Genomic DNA, 20716 nt, shown 5'->3' on the forward strand with positions numbered 1-20716 from the left:
AGATTTTCGGTTCAAGTAATGATCTTAAGACTCCGTCACCGCTACAACTCATGAATGTTATACTGGCTTTATATGTCTCTGGCCGGGCTGATTAACTCTTACGTTCCTCATTTTGACCCCCTCCGTTTCTCTGCTACTGCATGATCCCGTGAACCTGCGATTGCGTAACATTATAGACACATTATGATGAGATCATTCAATCTATTTAAATGCGCATTGTTATTAACATGAGTTATTTTTAGCTTCTGATGTAATTCATATTGTAAATCACTTGAATCTTATCAAAATTCTGTTTGTGTTCGTTTCATTTTATTGTTTAATTTAGATAGGAATATGACAAAATTATGATTAATGGTATTATTTAATAAGTTAATTTTGAGGGAAAAAAAACATATTTTCCAAATCCCGGAACTTCGTTTTCTACATTTAGTAACACTATTCCTGTTCCGGAAGTATCGTTCTTATGGTTCCAGTTAACGAAAATTAATCATTTATAGATGGATATTATCATAATGCAACGATATCAGTGTAAAGTTGACATGTTATTCTAAAAACAAGTATCTTCTCTTCAGCCAAGTTTATGACAACCACAATTCACTCGTCATAGAGTGTTGAGCAACGATGCGTAAGTAGATGAAATTAGCACAGGAATGTTGTAGAACGATATGGCTGCCAAAACCAGCCTCCGCAACACAAACCCTTACAGGCCTAGCCCTCTTCTCACAACGTCTCAATGCTGTGCCGATTCATTTGAAAAAATATGAAATTTCATTCTTTTTGTTTGTCCAGAATTAAGCTTTTAGTTTCCCCGATGTACGAATTAGTAGCTATAGTTTGACACATTTACCACACATTTGGCCTGCGGTTGCATTGGGTATTTTCTGAAACGGCTCGGAAAGGTAAGAAGACTGCGTGGTAGCCTATGTGTGTATATTTTCTTCAGTCTGTTGTTTTTCGATGCAAAACTATATTTATTTGAACGACTACCTGCAGGTACTGCCCTCATTCAGCAGTGTTTTCCATCCAGGTATTGTGTTGAAGTTAAAATACTGGTCTGCCTGTTTGTTGTGTGACGTTAGTGGGTAACGTGATGGTTCTGTCAGGTTTATGATTGGTAATATTACATGAAAATGTTTAAGTTTAATGTGTGATATTTCATGTCCTTATATATGAATTTGATTTAGGATCTGTAGAATTCAGGTAATTAGAGAATGTTGTTGCTTGGTCTTTCTTCAGTTTGCTTAGTGTGTAATCTACATGTTTCCATCTCTCATTGGGGAGGAGAAGGGGGTGGGGTGGCTATAGCTAATACTGTTAAAAGTTCTCCATATCTAATATCGTTATGCATGATATAGGAATTCAACACCCACACCCAGGATCGGGGTCTGTATCAGCAGTCTATGACAACTAGTTGTGATAGATTGCGATTGTATACACCTCTCAGTTTGATTAATTAATGACAACTTCATAAACTCAATAACAATTGTCGATAGTATGCTAAACAATCGATAGTATTGAAACTGCTAACACTTACAGTTTTCAATATCACACATGCGATTACGAGTACTGATAATTCAGTTGTTAACATTAAGATGCACCCGACTGCACTAACACAAGGAGTCGAGCGAGGTAGTCACTATCAGATATTAGTCTCAGTCGTATGTGCGTTTTAATTGCATAACTGTTACAGTATACTCTTTTCTCAGTGTTGTGGGAACATTTGATAAACACACTGGCAGACAGCATTTGGCGACTAACTTGCATATATTTAAGACATAAATAACCTTATACATACGACTCAACAAGGTTTTACTGTATATAATTGATAGGTGATACATAAACGAACATGTCAAAACATCACAACAATATGGGAAACTAAAGTTAATTTGAAACTTTGCTATCCTAAAGGATCGACCAATTTTAAAGGTGTATTAAACTGTTTGCTTGTAAAACAAGTTTACAAAGTGTACATATTGTCCTAGAATATGGATTACTACCTGTCAATACAAGGGGCAATTTGAACAATATGACAGCATCACAGAAACATATCCTCAAGCAAAAATGAATGATGGCTGCAATATTATATGTTACAGGACCATGAGCAGGCTGTGGATACTAGTTTACATGTTGGGACCACTGCCTGTACTGTCACCAGTCGTGAGTGGAAGTCTTTCGGCTGTGAATCCGTCGGATATAGAAGCCCCTCCACGGTATCCCAACCCCGACTTACCCGATATAGTGTGTCTGATGTGCTCACCTGGGACGTACTTACAGAGACACTGTACACACAACTTAACCAACTCCGTATGTAAGGAGTGCGAGGTTGGCAAATTCTCCATCAACTACAACAGAGCAGAGTCATGTGAGACTTGTCGCACAGAAGAGAAAGGCTGCCCTATACGTAACGCTCATCTTGTAATTTCCTGTAACTCCACAACAAACAATTTTTGTGTTTGTAATACTGGTTATTACTATCATTCAAAATCTCAAAATCCAATGACACAGTATGAGGGTGATTGTATACTGCACAGTCGATGTCCAGTCGGAGAAGGGGTAAAAGTTCGCGGTAAGTTCTCCAGCTATATTTGTAATTAGTTGTACCAAGGTCAGGTGTCATGTTGATACCACAAGTTAGGAAATTTCAATTTTTTACAAAGATATCAGGTTTCAATGGTTGTCTTTTAAAAATAGAAATATGGACAGTCCTAAACTATTTCTTCCTTGTTAATGTTACTCTTTGTATTAGTAAAATGTATATTTAAATTAAAAATCTCTAGTTCATAGTTGTAAATACAGGTTTTTCAAAAATACATTATTAAAATATACAAGTATACTTTTACAGGTTCAGCAAACAATGACACAAAGTGTGAATCATGTCCGGTTGGAACATTTTCTGATGAAGAATCTACTACAGCAGCATGTCGTAGTTATCAAAACTGTTCAGCAGGAACTGTACCGGTCGGCGGGACAAGAAAGACTGATGTTTCTTGTAAACCTAAAGGTAATTAGTACTGAGACTGCCGTACTAGACTCACTTTAGGTACTAGACTCACTTTAGGTACTAGACTCACTTTAGGTACTACATCACTCCAGTGTACTTTACATTGACTCAATTTAGGTACTACATCACTCTAGTGTATTTTAATCAGTCACAAAATATACAAATTTTTACCATTGTGAACTCAATCTATCCACTCCAAACTTATCTCCAACTATAAACTGTAAAACTTCACAGACCTAAAACTACAGCTTAAACTACTATTCTTATTATTTTCATAATTCTCAATCTAACTCTAACTTTCTAACTCTCCTCTCTGTCTCTAGATCTAGACCTATCTACTCGGTCTCCCTAACTCATCCACCTCTATTCAACTCCCTTACTCCACTCTCCAACCCCACTCTCTCTTTTTTCTCCCAGCCTTAACTACCTTACTATCACACTACATGTAAGTACGGTCACACTAATCTACAGATTCCAAACTATATCACAAGCACAATTATCAATGGCTACTTATAGCTACTATCTTCAAATAAAACTCTGAGACTTATCGCCAGCCGAGGCTAATAAAATGCGTAGCAAATCATCCGTACACTTTGAACAATTAAACGGCTAATAAATGCATACCAATGGTAATTACTGATATGGTTGTATCTTGTGAGTCACTTGGTTGTTATAATACAGTGAAGGCCGATCTGGTCACTTTGTAAAACTCCTATCAGTCGGGGTTTATGTTATTACAATAATATGTTGATGTTATTACAATCATATGTTGATGTCTTGTTCTTGTTGACAGGTTCGGAGGACAACAACCCTCCTGTGGCAGCCATTGTAATCCCAATACTTGTTGTTATTTGTGTCATCGCCTTTATCGGGATAATCATTTATATCCGGAAGAGGAAGAAGAAGAAAGATACGAAGAAGTAAGATAGTCCATCACCTTTGGTTCAAATTAGGGTTGCCAATAGACTTTCTTTACAGTATAAGTTTGATTTAGTGACATATATATACAGGAATAGACTTTCTATACTGTTTAAGTTTGATTTAGTTACATAAGTATACAGGAATAGACTTTCTATACAGTGTAAGTTTGATTTAGTAACATAACTATACAGGATCCCCCTGGAATAGACTTTCTTTACAGTGTAAATTTGATTAAGTAACATAAGTATACAGGAATAGACTTTCTTTACAGTATAAGTTTGATTTAGTGACATATATATACAGCAATAGACTTTCTATACAGTTTAAGTTTGATTTAGTAACATAAGTATACAGTAATAGACTTTCTATACAGTGTAAGTTTGATTTAGTTACATAAGTATACAGGAATAGACTTTCTCTACAGTGTAAGTTTGATTTAGTTTCATAAGTATACAGGAATAGACTTTCTCTACAGTGTTAGTTTGATTTAGTAACATAAGTATACAGGAAAATCATCTTTAGAGTGTAATATTTTATCTTATTGTACTTTCAGGACTAACAGCCCTGATGGTAATACGGACACCCAAAATGGATCGTATACGTCCATTCCTGCAGCAGGTAAGTGAAATCATTAGTTTGGCTCCTGTGTTGATCCCTTGTTACGTATAGACGGAGAAGCTCTGAACTAATTTATCACAGACCATGTACGTTGTAAACTCGAAGATTATATGATATTTCTCACACACGATCACGAATAGCCATTCACAGTGAAAGTGTTCCGCAGTCGTGACCCACTGTTGTTAACAATACATTTATGAATGTCAACTTGTCTGTGCGTCTTGACATCAGTCTCCCAAGATCTAATGATGGCCAAAGTCTTGTGATTTAGATCATGGTCTCATCTACAGAATCTTTACATGATCATTAGAGCATTGGCTTCTCCATGCATCCCTGATGTATTTTTTTTTTATAACTTTATACAATTATTTCTGACATCAATCTCTCAAGACCAGTTGAAGGTCAAGGTCATTTGCTCAAGGTCAAGGTTTAATCCACAAAATTTTTGGAAAAAAAAATTACTGTTATAATTTCTCACTAGATTTTGATTAAAATATCATTTTCTGATTCAGTTAAGATCAAGCCCTTTTCCAAAATGATCTTCCTGAATATGTGATATATGTATAAACATTAGCATGACTGCAGTATATCACTGACAATTCTATCACTACAGAAGCACCATCAAAAGCACCATCAGAAACTCTTACATCCCTGCCCAGTAACGGTGTAGTAGATACCACAGGTAAATAGTGAAGGCTGGGACAGGGTGTTGATAGTCAATATGTACATGTGTGACACAATATAAAAGAAATAATGTTTTGTAGTGTCCGTAACCATATTGTTAATCACTGACAATTCTATCACTATACAGAAGCACCATCAGAAGCACAACCAGAAGCACCATCAGAAGCACGACCAGAAGCACCATCAGAAGCACGACCAGAAGCACCATCAGAAGCACGACCAGAAGCAGCACCACCAGAAGCACCATCAGAAGCACCATCAGAACCTCCTGCATCCCTGCCCAGTAATGGTGTAGATACCACAGGTAAATAGTGAAGGCTGGGAAAGTGTATTGATAGTCAATATTACATGATACTTGAAGGGCTGCTGTCGGCAAAAACATGTAAATATTCTTGTCCACTGTATAATTTTGTGGTATATTTATACAATGTAGCAGTACACATATTGACCGCAAGTGCTTCCTTGGTCTGTCAAACAGCAGTCAGGAAAATATACAAATACTAAAACTACATTTTGAATGGTTAATGGATACCTAGAAATACTGAATCTAGATAAGAACTATAGCTTCTAGAACTGACATTGAATATGAAATTTTACTTCTTTCAAACTGGATAAGATCTTAAACTGCTAGAAAAGACAGTGGATAAGATCTTAAACTGCTAGAAAAGACAGTGGATAAGAACTTTAACTACTAAAACTGACACTGGATATGAACTTTAACTACTAGAACTGACACTGGATATGAACTTTAACTACTAGAACTGACACTGGATTTGAACTTTAACTACTAGAACTGGCACTGGATAAGAACTTCAACTACTAGAACTGACACTGGATAAAAACTTGAATTGCTAGAACTGATGGTGTAGGGTTAGAATAATTGTTACAGGTGATGACAGCTCACCAAATGACTTGATATTGAATGTAGTTTATTGTGGTGCATATGGTATATATGTTATGAAAGGTATTGAAAATTATATCAGCCTACAGTAAGTACATTATCCTTGCTGTTTACATAACATACACTTTGTTAGGACAAATTATATATGCTGCCAGTATCTTACCATTAACCCTCACAAAATCAGGTGAGTGGTACAAGCCCCTTGTGCCTCTTGTTTGGGTTTAATTTTCTGTACTATCACCAGTTAGTGCTTTGGATCTCTAGAATGTTTGTGATGCCTTACAGGAATACCTGAAGTATAATGTGTTCAACTTGTTGGAGATGTACTCTGACACATGACTATCGAAAGCTATATTTAAAATAATATTGGTGATTTAAATGTGAAACATCCTACAATATACTAAATATTCTAGTAAAATTAAACAACCTAAAATCTGCTTTACACCACCTGGGTATGATGTATTTGCCTTTTTTTATCATCCAGTTTATAAATAACTTGTGACATGTGTCTGTTTCAGAACCTAAGCCCCGCCCGAAGGTACCATGGGATGAAGTGAATCGGTTTTTGTCTGCTAAGCTTTGTGGTACTCAAGATTACAGAATGGCTTTACGGTCAATCATGAGTAAGTGTGGGCAACTTCTCAATTTTGTTAAATTAACTTTTGATTATAGGAAAAATAATTCAAGGTGATATAGGACTCGGCCCGTACGTATGTACATAAGTTAACTATTTGTCATCGCTCTATCTAGGGCATTCCTCAACAGAATTTCATGAAAGTACATACAAGTATTTGGTTTGGCAATGCCTAAATCAAGTAAATGTTTTGGGTTTTTATGTTGAAGGTCAAGTTCACTGATACTATTTTTAGAAAAAACTTCGTCATTGCTCTAGTGATTTCATTCCTCAACGTAGTTTAATGAAACTTCTTACAAGTGTTTGGTATGGCAATGCCTTGAACAAGTACGTGTTTCGGGTTCCTACATAGTAAGAATAAGTTTTTTAAGAAAGATTCAAATAGTTATAGGCTATTATTAATCTGATCAATATGTTTCCAGGCCAGTCAAAGTACCAATATGGAGAGGCCCTGATCACCGAACACACTACGAACAATCCCAAAGATGTAAAGGAGATGATCTACCAGGTCCTCTGTGACTGGACCAAGAAGTCCCGACGCCCTACACTGGACAATGTCATCAAGGGACTCGAAGAACAGAACATGCACATGATTGTCACTGAACTAAAGCAGCACAAGTCGGTGAAACCCTTTCTAGATGATGAGCAGGCTACAAGTTAAAACATTGGCTGGGAAACTTCAGCAGTTGACTTTATCGAAAAGTATTGTGTTTGAAGACGACTGTTATGAGGATGTGAATGATCGGACACTGAGCCAGCGTTGGTTGTTATGTACAATCACAGATTATTCATGATTGTACATTAATGAAGTGGGATTTTTACATGCTTGTAACTTAAAAGGTAGAAAGTTTATCCCATAGTACAATGGACTAAACTCTAAAAGGATTAATGGCCTTGGGTTGTACCCCAATTGGACAGAAATGGTGTCATGCCAAAGGGCCAATCTACAATACAGTAAGGGTTGTTAGGGGACTGTGAAGCCTTTACTCAGAGGCACAGAAGGGGATGTAACGTGAGAGGGAAAGTTTAACCTAAACAGCAATAAAAATGTTGCTGAATGCCATGAAATGGTTGTATTATCACAAGGATGGATTTTCTATCCTGAAAAATGTTGTGAGTGAATTTCGTCGACCAGTCCTTGCTCAAAAACCTTCACTGTGTGTTTCTGGTATAAAACGTGGTTTAAAGGGACATGTGTGACGTGAGAATGAGAAGCCTTACCCATGTAGTAGGGTAATTAATTATGTATGTTTGATGTGAAATGGCAACTCGTAAGCTCATCACTGTCAGGCAGTTAAACACACACAAATCTTTTCTGAGGATAATTTTGTTAATGTTTGAGAATTATTCACTTACACCTATTTTCAAAAATAATGGCGGTGGTGGTGGGGTGGAAAATCTAGGCATCCCGAATAAAATTTTCATTGTGTGATGAGAAGTGACAGGCCCGTATCATACAGAATTATAACTAGATACCACTAGCCCTCCACGCGGGTTTGAGACCTACATGGGGCAGTCGCCAGTTACTGGCCTTAGGTCGGTGTTTTTTTTCCAGGAACTCAAGCTTTCCTCCGCCACCAAAGCCTTATATTACACGTCCTTAAATGACCATATATAGCTGTTAATAGGACGTAAAACACAAACAAACCAAACCAAGTCATACAGAATTAAACCGGTGCTCTCATTACCTATTGCACTCATATATACTGTATCCTCACTCTCACTCCTACCCTAGATGGTAGTGCTCTTGAGTGAACACAACTGTAAATCAAAATTTGATAACATTTTTTTATATTTTCATTACTGAGTTACATCCCTTGGACATTTTCATTTCAATGTCTTTGGATTTTTTGTAAATTGGCAAAGTGAAAGTACAGTTGGTGTATTTTATTTGCCACCTTTGCAAAGGTAAAATACATGTTATGTAAATGTGTATGAAGGAAGGGATTTTTGATTGGGTTATTAAAAAGGGTATATCTTTGTGAGCTTGCTTACACTTTCCCTTGACTAGTTTTAAATTAACTTTCTTGTCAATATTTGAGGTTCTCTTTATGTCCTTAGATAACCTTTGCTGTTAATAGGATGTAAAACAAAGTGAAACCAAGGTTTATTACGTATTTTTGAATTGTAATTAATTCAACCTGTAAAATGTTTTGATAGATGAAGTAAATAACAATCATGTTTTAATGGCTCAAAGTCAAGATTTAAATATCCTCTTAAAATGTTATAGAAATTCTTACTCCATGTCACTCATTCATAGTGATTTTGTGGAAAACAGTTGTTTTCTTACTGTATATGAGTTACCTCCCTTTCTAATAAATATCAGAAACGGAATCTTGTGTGTAAAAATTCAACTCAGTCTAACTTAGATGTATAAAATATGTCTAAATTTCAGTATGTAGAAAAATCTGATCTTTGATTGTAGAAAATTCTAAACATCTCAAGGGTGTTATTACTTAGTATCTGTCAAACTAATACGAATAAAATGACATTTTGAAAAAGTATACAAAGTCCTGCAAGAATTTTGAATTAGAGGGGGGGGGGGGGGGGGTAGTTTGAATTAGAGGGGGTTTTAAGGTAAGTTTATCTTCATTGTCCACTTGTATGAATTAAATTAAGTTATAGCAATTTTGATATTTGAGCGTGTGGGGAAGTTTCATATGAGTAGGTGCTGGGTTTGACATCTACATGTACCATGTATACGTATAAATGTAATTTATTGAAACATGAATGATCATTGATGAAGATCCACATTATCATCGTTTATTTATGGTCTTAGAATTATTTATATGTATATATTTAGTCAGACCACAATGACCTGTCATGTTGACCTCTGGTCAATATATATAAACGCGGGTTATTGTTTATATTGGAAACAAAACTAGATCTGTCGTTAAAAAAATGATTACCCGTGTTCCAGGTAAAATGGTTGTAATTTTAAAGGGTGTGTATGCTGAATTTTAACACCTGAACACCAAATATGCATTTCTTAACCCTTTCACTGAGACCATAATGGACACATCCAGTTCAATGCATGGTAGAGTCTACTAAAATTACATAGGGGTGAAAGGGTTAAAGTGCAAGTGCCTGATACAAATATTCCATGTAAAGTTCAACACAACAGGTCATTCTGGACTGACTATGTCAGAGGGAAATTTGGTGAAAATGGTTTTGCTGCTGTGTGTAAGATTTTCGTAGCTATATGTAAGATATTTTAATAATTTCTGTTTCTCATTATTGATATATTCCATAATCAATTTCATTTAGTGTAAACTGAAAATTCATAGAATTTAAGTTAATGCATTATTTCATTTTGTACTTTTTATTTTTTGTGTTTATTATTTAGTATCAAATAATTAAAATAGCTTTAATACTTAAGTTTTTGATACTCCCATTAGGCTTAGGATGTATGCTACCTATAACTGTGACTTAAGGATGTATGCTACCTAACTGTGACTTAAGGATGTATGCTACCTAACTGTGACTTAATTATATATATATATATATATATATATATATATAAGGATGTATGCTACCTAACTGTGACTTAAGGATGCATGCTATCTATAACTGTGACTTAAGGATGTATGCTACCTGTAACTGTGACGTAAGGATATATGCTACCTATAACTGTGACTTAAGGATGTATGCGGCCTTTAACTGTGACTTAAGGATGTATGCTACCTATAACTGACTTAAGGGTGTATGCTACCTATAACTGTGACTTAAGGGTGTATGCTACCAATAACAGTGACTTAAGGATGTATGCTACCTATAACAGTGACTTAAGGATATATGCTACCTAACAGTGACTTTAGGATGTATGCTACCTATAACTGTGACTTAAGGATGTATGCTACCTGTAACTGTGACTTAAGGATGTATGCTACCTATAACTGTGACTTAAGGATGTATGCTACCTGTAACTGTGACTTAAGGATATATGCTACCTATAACTGTGACTTAAGGATGTATGCTACCTTTAACTGTGACTTAAGGATGTATGCTACCTATAACTGTGACTTAAGGATGTATGCTACCTATAACAGTGACTTAAGGATGTATGCTACCTATAACTGTGACTTAAGGATGTACGCTACCTATAACTGTGAGTTAAGGATTTATGCTACCTGTAACTGTGAGTTAAGGATTTATGCTACCTGTAACTGTGCATTAAGGATATATGCTACCTATAACTGTGTCTTCAGGATGTATGCTACCTATATCTGTGACTTAAGGATGTATGCTACCTATAACTGTGACTTCAGGATGTATGCTACCTATAACTGTGAGTTAAGGATTTATGCTACCTGTAACTGTGACTTAAAGACAAAAGAGTTTCACACTATTAGACCTGTGAAGAATACTGCTATTTCATGTATACATCTTGAAAGAAACTCAGGAATAGGACATGAGGATCCCGATTTACCTCCTGACAATATTCATTTAATAGAACGTAAGGGAGGTAACTCTGGTGCAAATGGCAGGTGCACTGTGGGAGGTAGTATATATATCCTTAACATCATGGTTCACTTCAGTGAATTACTTTTTAGTTTCGATGTGATTTGCATCAATAATCAGCATTATTTTTTTTTTCTGGTGTTTCATATATTTTTCTAGCTTGTCAAATTTATCAACAAAAATTAACCAAAGATTTTTGTTTCATCCTTAAAATTTGCTTTCCAAGCTGTATTCTTTTTAAAAGTTGATGTTGTGAAAATGAATATCATTAAAATCAAACAGAAATGGCATAAGTGTTGTAACATTATCGATTTTCAAATTAACAAAATCTATAATATATGCTTAATAAATTTCAATTTGGTAAATTATATAAATGTTGAATTGTAATTTATGATATACATATATATATACATAAGTTGTAACTTGAGTCAAATCATACTTATTTATCAACTTAATGTTTTTTCTTATTGAGTAAGATGTTAGTGATTATAATTTGTGGATAAAATGGAAACAAATTGTTAATTGAATATTTATTGCTAATTTTTGTGTCTATCTCTCCAACAATTGGTTTTATGTGATGGTATGAGAGCTGATTTTACAAAGTTTCATCATAAAGTGTTGTAAGTAATAAAAGTTTAAGAGCCAGGATATTTTAATGGCACAACATCATCATACAAATCTCAATCTTGACTGGAAAGTAAAACTCTTAAATTATAATATAAATGCTGTATTCTTTTATTTAAACAAATTGTATCACGTCTATTGAGGTGTACCAAGGTATCTGAGATACTGTTTTAAGTGCTAGCTGACACAGACTGTTTTACTTGTATACAAAAGGTTGTTAAATGTGTTTATCAAAATAATGTCATATTATATCAAAATATACATTTATTAAAATAATGTCATATAATTTCAAAATCAATGTTTTTTATAAAAACAATTAAATTGGAATAAGCTTATATGCTTTTAGTCTGCTTATGAATTATACTGAACTGACGTTTAAACAAACTTTTTGCCTTCATTGATCATTATGAACCATATTATAGAGATACTTTAAAAGTCCCATTAAAGGTTTAAGTTGCCATGCATTTGTATATAGTGCTAATCAATACAACTTTCTAGTTAATTTACTGAGCGACAGTGACCCGGGAATTCCACATATCACCTCATTAGGATGTCAGACGGATCAAATCACTAAAAGATCGTTGTGATCATATAATAACGTTCCTGTCAGAAATCGTTGCTGCAGCATCAGTTGATGGTGTTTTTGTAAAAGTTCCCCGTCAGCTGTTCTGTGTTGGGTCAGTACATCAAGTTTTTGGACGTTTTTGTGGAACGGCTGGATCTTCTAACATTTTTTTTTTATCAAGTCTGTAAATTACACGGACATTGAAATAATTGTCTGGAAACTTGTCAGGAAACAACATCAGGCTGCTAGGTTCAACAATATTCGTAAACAAACGACTCCGATCCAGGTGATCAAATCTTTTGGAATGGAATGCTGCAGCATCAGTTGATGGTGTTTTTGTAAAAGTTCCCCGTCAGCTGTTCTGTGTTGGGTCAGTACATCAAGTTTTTGGACGTTTTTGTGGAACGGCTGGATCTTCTAACATTTTTTTTTTATCAAGTCTGTAAATTACACGGACATTGAAATAATTGTCTGGAAACTTGTCAGGAAACAACATCAGGCTGCTAGGTTCAACAATATTCGTAAACAAACGACTCCGATCCAGGTGATCAAATCTTTTGGAATGAAAGCAGCCTGACACTAATATGTTAGTGTGCGTTTACTGTCTATGTACAATTTAGCAATAAATGTCAATCAAATTTCCATTTAAGAATAATCTTAATTACGACAAGGATTTGGTAATTATGTTTGATTCATTGCTTGACTTTTATACTCAATCAGGTTTATCTAATTTGACATGTATTCCCTTTTGTGTAGTGAATATAATTATGTATTTACTTTTGCACATTTCCCATGTAAAATACTCTATCAGTTTGGTCATGTGATGAAAATCATCTTCAATATCATTCGTCATTTCGTTTGGAATTACTTGTATACAAAACTGTTTGTGACTGTGTAGACAAGTCGACTGAGTAATCATCTACGTCAGCTTTAGTTTTCGTTGAGAGCTTAGATATACAAACAAATCCTAATATATACTGAAGGTGTAAATGTCTGGTATTGTGAACGGTTACTGCTCAGTAGATAACGCATATTTTGTGTGTATTTTTTGTGTGGACATGTAGTTTTATTTCACTAAACATGAAGACATAAAATTATGTAACATGAAGTATGATTAACTCATTCACCCCTGAAATTTGGTAATGAACTATTCCAACCTTTGAGTTGGAAGAGTTCAAATGTGTCTTCAGGGGTGAATGAGTTAAGAAATAAATTCTCATGTGATGCTAGAATTAATGAATAATGTTTCACACAAAATTTACGTGGCAATATAATGTTGTCAACAAAATATAATTAATCTATAAAAAATTACACAATGTTTAGTTCAAACATATCATGTTATTTATACGCTATAATTGTGTGCCCTTTTTGGCGTGTTTTGAAGTTTACGAAATATTTTTTTCCATTTATGCTCAAATATTTTCCATATCTTTCCTATTCCTGCAGAGAATGTTGGATCTGAACCGATCGCTGAAACTGAAATGTTGGATTTACTATAATTAGAATTTCTGATTTGAATTTGCTTTACAAGTTATCATAATTTTTCAATTATTTGAATATGACGGAAAATATGGCAGAATATGCAAAAGAAAACTGAGGTCTAAAATTTTGAACAAGGAGATAAACAGAGTAATACTAATAGCATACATGTGATATAAACAAACAGATGTGTACATTGTGGCTTGTTATTCAGAGTAATGCTTGTGACTTCATTTACTGCTTCGTAGAGAAAGAAGTCCTCAAATTTTACCTTCTGAAATATTTTTTCATACTGGGCACAAATGAAATGGAGATATTTTTTCAGTCAAATCACATAAAGATTTTTTTTTTTATTACAATTCTGATTTGAGCAAATCTCATCTATTTCAGATCCGGCCCCAACATGTTAACAAACATCTAAATTTTCTGATTGATTCACTTGAAATTTTATGTATTAACATAAATTATGAAGTTAGTATTTCAAAAAATGTGTTTCTCTAGATTAATCCTTCAAAAATTTAATTTTGAGTGAAAAATCAGGTTGTAAAATTTAAAGTTATCTTGATTTTTGCTTTTTGTGATAAAAAGTTATTGAAGAAAGCACGATAAAATATAATCAAATAAGATATGTGCATTGTGATACAGAGATTAAAGCTAATTTAGGTTAGTCGAAGTTTGTCCTGATAAGTTGGGGTCTCGGTGGATGTTCTATGGTGATGGACTGTGTAAATTGCCTGTTACTTGCTGCTCAATTATATTATCTGTGATATGTTCTGTCGCTTTGTCCAGTTGTTTTATGATTCATAAGGAACATACGATTGTACTTAAGTGGTTCCTGACTCTCACTTGTCATTGTTTATCAACACATTTTTTCACAATAACAAAACGGCTTGTTCAAGTAATCAAAATCTTTGAACTATGCAAACATTCTGTTTGTTTGTGATCTATTTTTAAAATTCACCTATTTTCATTAGACATTTATTGAAGGATTGTTAACACAGAACATGCCCCAAAGTCTGCAGATTTATGTCACTTTCTTCATTATCAACAACATACACACTAGAGGTAGAGAGCAGACTTTTCCTGTGGTCAGCCACACCGGATCAGTCCAGCTGAAGAAAAGTCTCTGACCTTCCCCACAAATGACCAGAGTTAGAATTATCAATGCTGTGTGGAATATATTCCATTCATAGAATTGTTTTGGACTCGTTTTCTTCAGGTGTGTCTCATGTAGGACTTAAAGCTAGATACTGAAACAAGGTTACAGCCTCTACATATATAGGAGAAACAAAAGTAGACGATGGCCCCTATCTAGGAGAAATAAGCACAGGCTACGACCTCTACGTAAGAGAAATGTACGCTATGGTCACTCTGTAGTAGAGCCTTTATTTACAGGTAGCTACAGTCATTACGTAAGAAAAACCTTAGTAGAAGATGGCCACTATCTAGGAGAAATAAGCACAGGCTACGACCTCTACATAAGAGAAACAAGGGTAGATTACGATATCTGAGGAGGAGAAACATTTAAAGTAACTAACTGCCCAAATTGAAGACTTATTGCAGATTAAGTATACTAGGATTGAAAAGGTTATTTAGAACAAACTGCCAAACTCTGACCTAAATTGTGTTCAGATTTAGAATATGATTTCTATCACACATATATATATATATATATATATTGTTTTATTTGATAGATCGACAGACTTTGTTCATGTTGAAGAGGAAATATGTATATGACAATTGTATAGAGATTTCAAATTACATGTAAAACAATGGTTCGTAGTGCTTTGAGTCATCACTATGTTGTAATCACTGGGAGAAGGTTTATTGACCAGGCTGTCATCTCTCCAATATATCTAACAAACCAGTGAAGTCCTGACCGGTGATATAGGACCATGCTATCTGTTTATAGAGGTGATATGTGACCATGTTACCTGTTTATAAATATGTGACCATGTTACCTAGTTATAAAGGTGATATGTGACCATGTTACTTGTTTATAGATATGTGACCACGTTACCTGTTTATAAATTAAATGAGATATGTGACCATGTTACCTAGTTATAAAGGGGATATGTGACCATGTTACCTAGTGATAAAGGTGATATGTGACCAGGTTACCTGTTTATAAATTAAATGAGATATGTGACCATGTTACCTAGTTATAAAGGGGATATGTGACCATGTTACCTAGTGATAAAGGTGATATGTGACCAGGTTACCTGTTTATAAATTAAAGGTGATATGTGACCATGTTACCTGTTTATAGAGGTGATATTTGATCATGTTACCTGTTTATAAATGTGATATATGTCCATGTTGAGATTACGGCAAAACCAGTTAAAGAAAGATATAAAATTACTGATAAATGGTGTGCGAAAACAAATCTGCAAAGCCACAAAATGATCTTGAAAGTTTGTTTCATATTTACGGCATATGCATACATATTTACTGCCAAGGCTTGCAATATAGAAAATGATAGGCAATTTGATTAACAAATGAAATTCTTTAGGTTTCCATTAAAACAACATGTATCAAGATTGCAGCTGTTAACAGAGTGTTACCTCAGAAATATAAGATAAATAAAATAACATTGGATGTAAAAATGACAATTTTGTTTTCACTTACAAATATATTATCTCCACTGGGTAATACTGCACTTGTGTACAACATAGTTAACACACATTGCACTTGATAATAGGATTATGTTTTATTTATTTTAATGACATGGTCAGATGTTTTAATGTTAAGTTTTTAAATCACCCGGTTATATTTTCGTTTTTTTTTTCTGTTTGTTGAGAATGTTGAGGTGAAATATTACTGAAGTTCTGTAAGAGTTGTGTACTATACCAGTGTCAACGTTTGTGTTTTTGTTTAATTACCTGTTACATGTTATTTGGTTGTAGTTTGTTGTAGTGAAGAACTATCTAATAGGTCCAAATATTTAGGTGTACTCATTGACAGTCACTCAATTGTGTGACATCAGCAACAGTAGATGTGGGCGGAGTTACCTAAGGGAGGGGGAGGGACAGGGGTGAAGGCATATGCAAATATCAGACTGCATCTTTTTTTGAATATATTCCCTCCATAGCATTTTTCGGGACTCATTTTCTTAGGTTGTGTCTCATGTTATCTTTTATTGAACAGATCAGACATGAAATTTGTATCTGTATGGAATAATTATGACACATAAGCAGAATTGTTTTTCTGTAAATATAAGGAATATCTTTCTATTTTGAGACTTGTGTGTGTGGAAGCAGCCCGACACATGGTAATCTGTCCGGACTTGTTCTGTTTCTATGACCTTTTGATATAATAAGCTTTTGTTTCACTCAAACTCATTTCCTCCACAGCTTCAGATGAATTAACTCAAAATTATTGATTGAAAAATTACCAAACTTATTTTGAATAATTATGATGCCGGAATTATTTCCTCAGTGAAGCCATTTTCTTATCTTCCACCGTTATTTTTTGTTATAAGTAAAAATATGTTTTGATATTGAGTAATCTATTATGAAAGAAATGGTAGTTTACATGGACTTTTTTGCTGAATTTGGGGAATAACTTTTGTTTTCTCTTTGTTTAAAATACATATAAAGTTTAGATGTTTTTTTTTATTACTTACAAATAGTTGATCTTGCTTCTTTGTGTTTTGAAAAGAAATTAGCCTGTTTAACATGTTACATCATATAGATGGTATTTAAAATGTATTTCCAGTCTTTTATTGAAAGCTGCCAATGGCAAATGTTTATGGCAACATATCTTGATTGTCAACTTCGTTTGTGTGCAAATTCTTACAGACAAATCCGGGTACAAAACCCAATGATTGGCTTTGTTTCATAAATAGGGAGAATATAGAGTGGGTACGAGGTAAATTTTGTGTCTTAATTCCTTTAGATATAAAAGTGTCTTTATTCTTACTGTGTCACTATATTAATGGTCATGTGATGTGAGGGGAGATAACTCTTACAGACAAATCCGGGTACAAAACCCAATGAGTGGCTTTGTTTCATAAATAGGGAGAATATAGAGTAGGTCCGAGGTACATTTTGTGTCTTAATTCCTTTTAATATAAAAGTGTCTTTATTCTTACTGTGTCACTATATATATGTGATGTGAGGGGAGGCAACTCCTACAGAGGAAAAGTGATGAACGAGAGAGAACTCCATCATGGATGTGTGACCCTTTCTACGGTTGATTGCTGCTCTGCTTTGCCTTGTTATTGTTATTATATGAAAGTATATATTTGTGCATTAAAAGCATGTATGTTTTGTAATTGTAGGGGACCTGTTTTGTTTGCTTGTCTAATAATGTATTCTGTTAAATTAGCTTTACTTTGGAGCAACACACATAATCATATCAGTCTCTTGGAAAATAATTTGATGTTAGAGGTTCACATTCAGAATCTGACATTTTCATACGATTTAAGATGATGTTCTTAAACTATATTAAAGAACATAAAAAATCAGCTTATTAAATGTGAGTATTTGATTTCAATGGTTTTTTATTTGACAGAAATATGGCACTATATAGTTTATATTACAATGCTTTAGAATTCCTGCTTAGTGCTAAACAGACTTCTATAATAGTATACTGACCTTCTGCAGTTTTATTTTGCCCATGACAGATAAATCCCTGCAGTTTTGTCAGTTGCCTGGTTGTTAGTTTGATGGTGTTACCTCACTTGTAGTATTTGCTGTCATGTTTTCGTCCTCTAAGCCTACCAAGTATCTGTCCTTGCTATAGATACCATGTTTTTGCAATATTAACAAAACATGACCTGGAGCTCTCCATTGTATATAGATTTCATACTAACACACCACTGCAATAAAACAAACTTGCAGACTTTGAAGTCTGTTCTAAATCCCCAGTAACTATGTAACTAATTTTATCCAAAAATGTTGGATATTGTTATGTATTAGTTTGATTTTGAATTATCAAATTAAAATTGTTTAAATTGTAAAAGATGTGTTGTATCATTTTTAGCTCACCTGGTCCAAAGGACCATGGTGAGCTTATGCCATACCGCAGCGTCCGTCGTCCGTCCGTCAGTCAACTTTTCCTTTAAAACGCTAGTAGTCCTGAACGGCCAGGTAGATTTTAAATAAATGTGGCCTGGAGCATCATTTTGCCAAAGGGACTCAATTTTGTATAAATGGTAGGTGTGGCCCAGCTGGGGACAGAAGAACGGGGCCCAATAGGGGAAATAGAGGTAAAACCTTTAAAATCCTTTTTCGACCATCGGGTTTAAGGGATTTTATCCTTATTTAGTCTGGAGCATCCTTTGGCCAAGGGGACTCAATTTTTTTTTATAAACGTTGGGTATGACCCCCCCTAGGGGCATAGAGGTTGGGCTCTGTTTGAAATTTGTTCTCGCTATATCTGAAATACTGGATGGATCTTTCTGAAATTTCATATGGACTTACAGCACCTACCATGGAGTGCTATATCTTTACTTCATAACAATTATTTTAAACATATTCAGGTGAGCGATACAGGCCCTCTGATTGTATAATTTTAACTGTTTTTCTCACTTATGTAGCTACGAATGGTTTTAAGCTTACCTGGTGCAAAGTGCAACGTCAGCTTATACTTTGGCATGGCATCTGTTGTCTGTAGTTCACAGTCAACCCACGCCATGAAATACTACTAGTCCAGCTGACGACTGGGCAGATGATTATTAACCGTCACTGGATGTTTCGACCCTTCAAAATCATGACATCCTACAGTTGGCAGGTCCACTGTGGTGATGTTCTCACTGTGCGACTTCCACTCCTTGTCCTCTTGCCGGTGCCACATCCAGCATGATGCTCTCTCGGCTTGCTCTCCCAATACCCAAACTGTCTTCTGTCGGTCTTTGCTGCATATCCCTAGCGTGTGAAACGTCTTCCACACGGACTGGGCTGGGAATCAACGGCAACCCACTTCTAATGGAAATAGTCAGGTCTACCATCCTCATGACTGGCAGGTTTCCTTAATCTTGGAACCTATTGTTTGCTTGACTCTCCTCATCTCCCCTCTGTATTGACTAAGCTTCGGAGAACCTTGTCATGTCTCCATCGATATCACCCTTGTTGTGAAAACCTCTGCATCCAGACAAGATGTGGGCAATTATGACACGATCTCAACATAGCTTGCATCCTGTACCTTCTGTCAGGCCCCATTTCAGCAGATTTAATGGCGATGGCAACACGTCATATATTTATCTCATCAGGAATGAGATCCGATATATAATATGGCTCCATTCTCCAGAGCTCGGTCCAGGTAATTCGTCTCTCTGGAACACTCCATCTTGCCACATCCTATCTCTACTGTTTTTGCTGTCCTGGTTCTTCCTCTGCGCGCCTGACTTCTTCATGCACTATATCACGTTTCTCTTTCCCTTTTGCTGTTTTCCATTGCCTAAATCTGGTCGTTCCTAGGCCTTGACATCCCATACAGGTGTTTCCAATGATGTCCCGTATGGAAACCATATCTTCTGCCTGCTTAACTGCTAGGCTTGCACTTCCGACCTGTCCTTGTCTGCACACCGGCTCCTCTGACTTTCACATTTTTGGAATCCCTCAGTGTCATCACTATTCTTCATTTGGACACCTTGAAATCCTCTGTCATTGATGTAAGCTTTGATGTACGGCTTTACATGCCTATGGACGTATAGCTCGGCGGTACTCTAAGCCATCTTCGGAGGAAGCCGTTGGTGCTTCTCTCCATAGCTTCTACCATCGTCATTGGAATCTCGTACAGCATCATCATTCACACGAGTCTTCGTAGTACTTCATGCTGGTGAATCAAGATTTTGTACTTCCTTGGAAGGCCTTTCTTCTCTAT

At 35.2% G+C, this 20716-nt stretch overlaps 1 protein-coding gene and 1 long non-coding RNA gene across 3 annotated transcripts; both read left to right on the forward strand.

Moving 5' to 3' along the window:
* Positions 1 to 313: 313 nt before the first annotated feature.
* LOC110462930 (tumor necrosis factor receptor superfamily member 5-like) lies at positions 314 to 9293 on the forward strand. Of its 2 annotated transcripts, none has more exons than XM_021517181.1 (8): positions 314 to 625; positions 2094 to 2566; positions 2843 to 3001; positions 3795 to 3921; positions 4476 to 4540; positions 5376 to 5528; positions 6644 to 6748; positions 7182 to 9293. In XM_021517181.1, exons 2-8 carry the CDS (start codon positions 2098 to 2100, stop codon positions 7418 to 7420), a joined length of 1317 nt encoding a protein of 438 aa, XP_021372856.1. In that variant the 5' UTR covers positions 314 to 625; positions 2094 to 2097; the 3' UTR covers positions 7421 to 9293. The 2 variants fall into 2 exon arrangements, with proteins under 2 accessions (XP_021372856.1, XP_021372855.1); XM_021517180.1 differs by having other exon boundaries at positions 317 to 625; positions 5352 to 5528.
* A 1678-nt stretch (positions 9294 to 10971) lies between these two features.
* LOC110462931 lies at positions 10972 to 18847 on the forward strand. The gene is made up of 2 exons (XR_002464328.1): positions 10972 to 15903; positions 16106 to 18847. It is a non-coding gene; the product is annotated as an uncharacterized LOC110462931 (long non-coding RNA).
* The last annotated feature ends 1869 nt before the right edge of the window (positions 18848 to 20716 follow it).

Source organism: Mizuhopecten yessoensis, unplaced genomic scaffold, assembly GCF_002113885.1.
Source record: "Mizuhopecten yessoensis strain PY_sf001 unplaced genomic scaffold, ASM211388v2 scaffold10847, whole genome shotgun sequence".
NCBI classification, from domain to species: domain Eukaryota; kingdom Metazoa; phylum Mollusca; class Bivalvia; order Pectinida; family Pectinidae; genus Mizuhopecten; species Mizuhopecten yessoensis.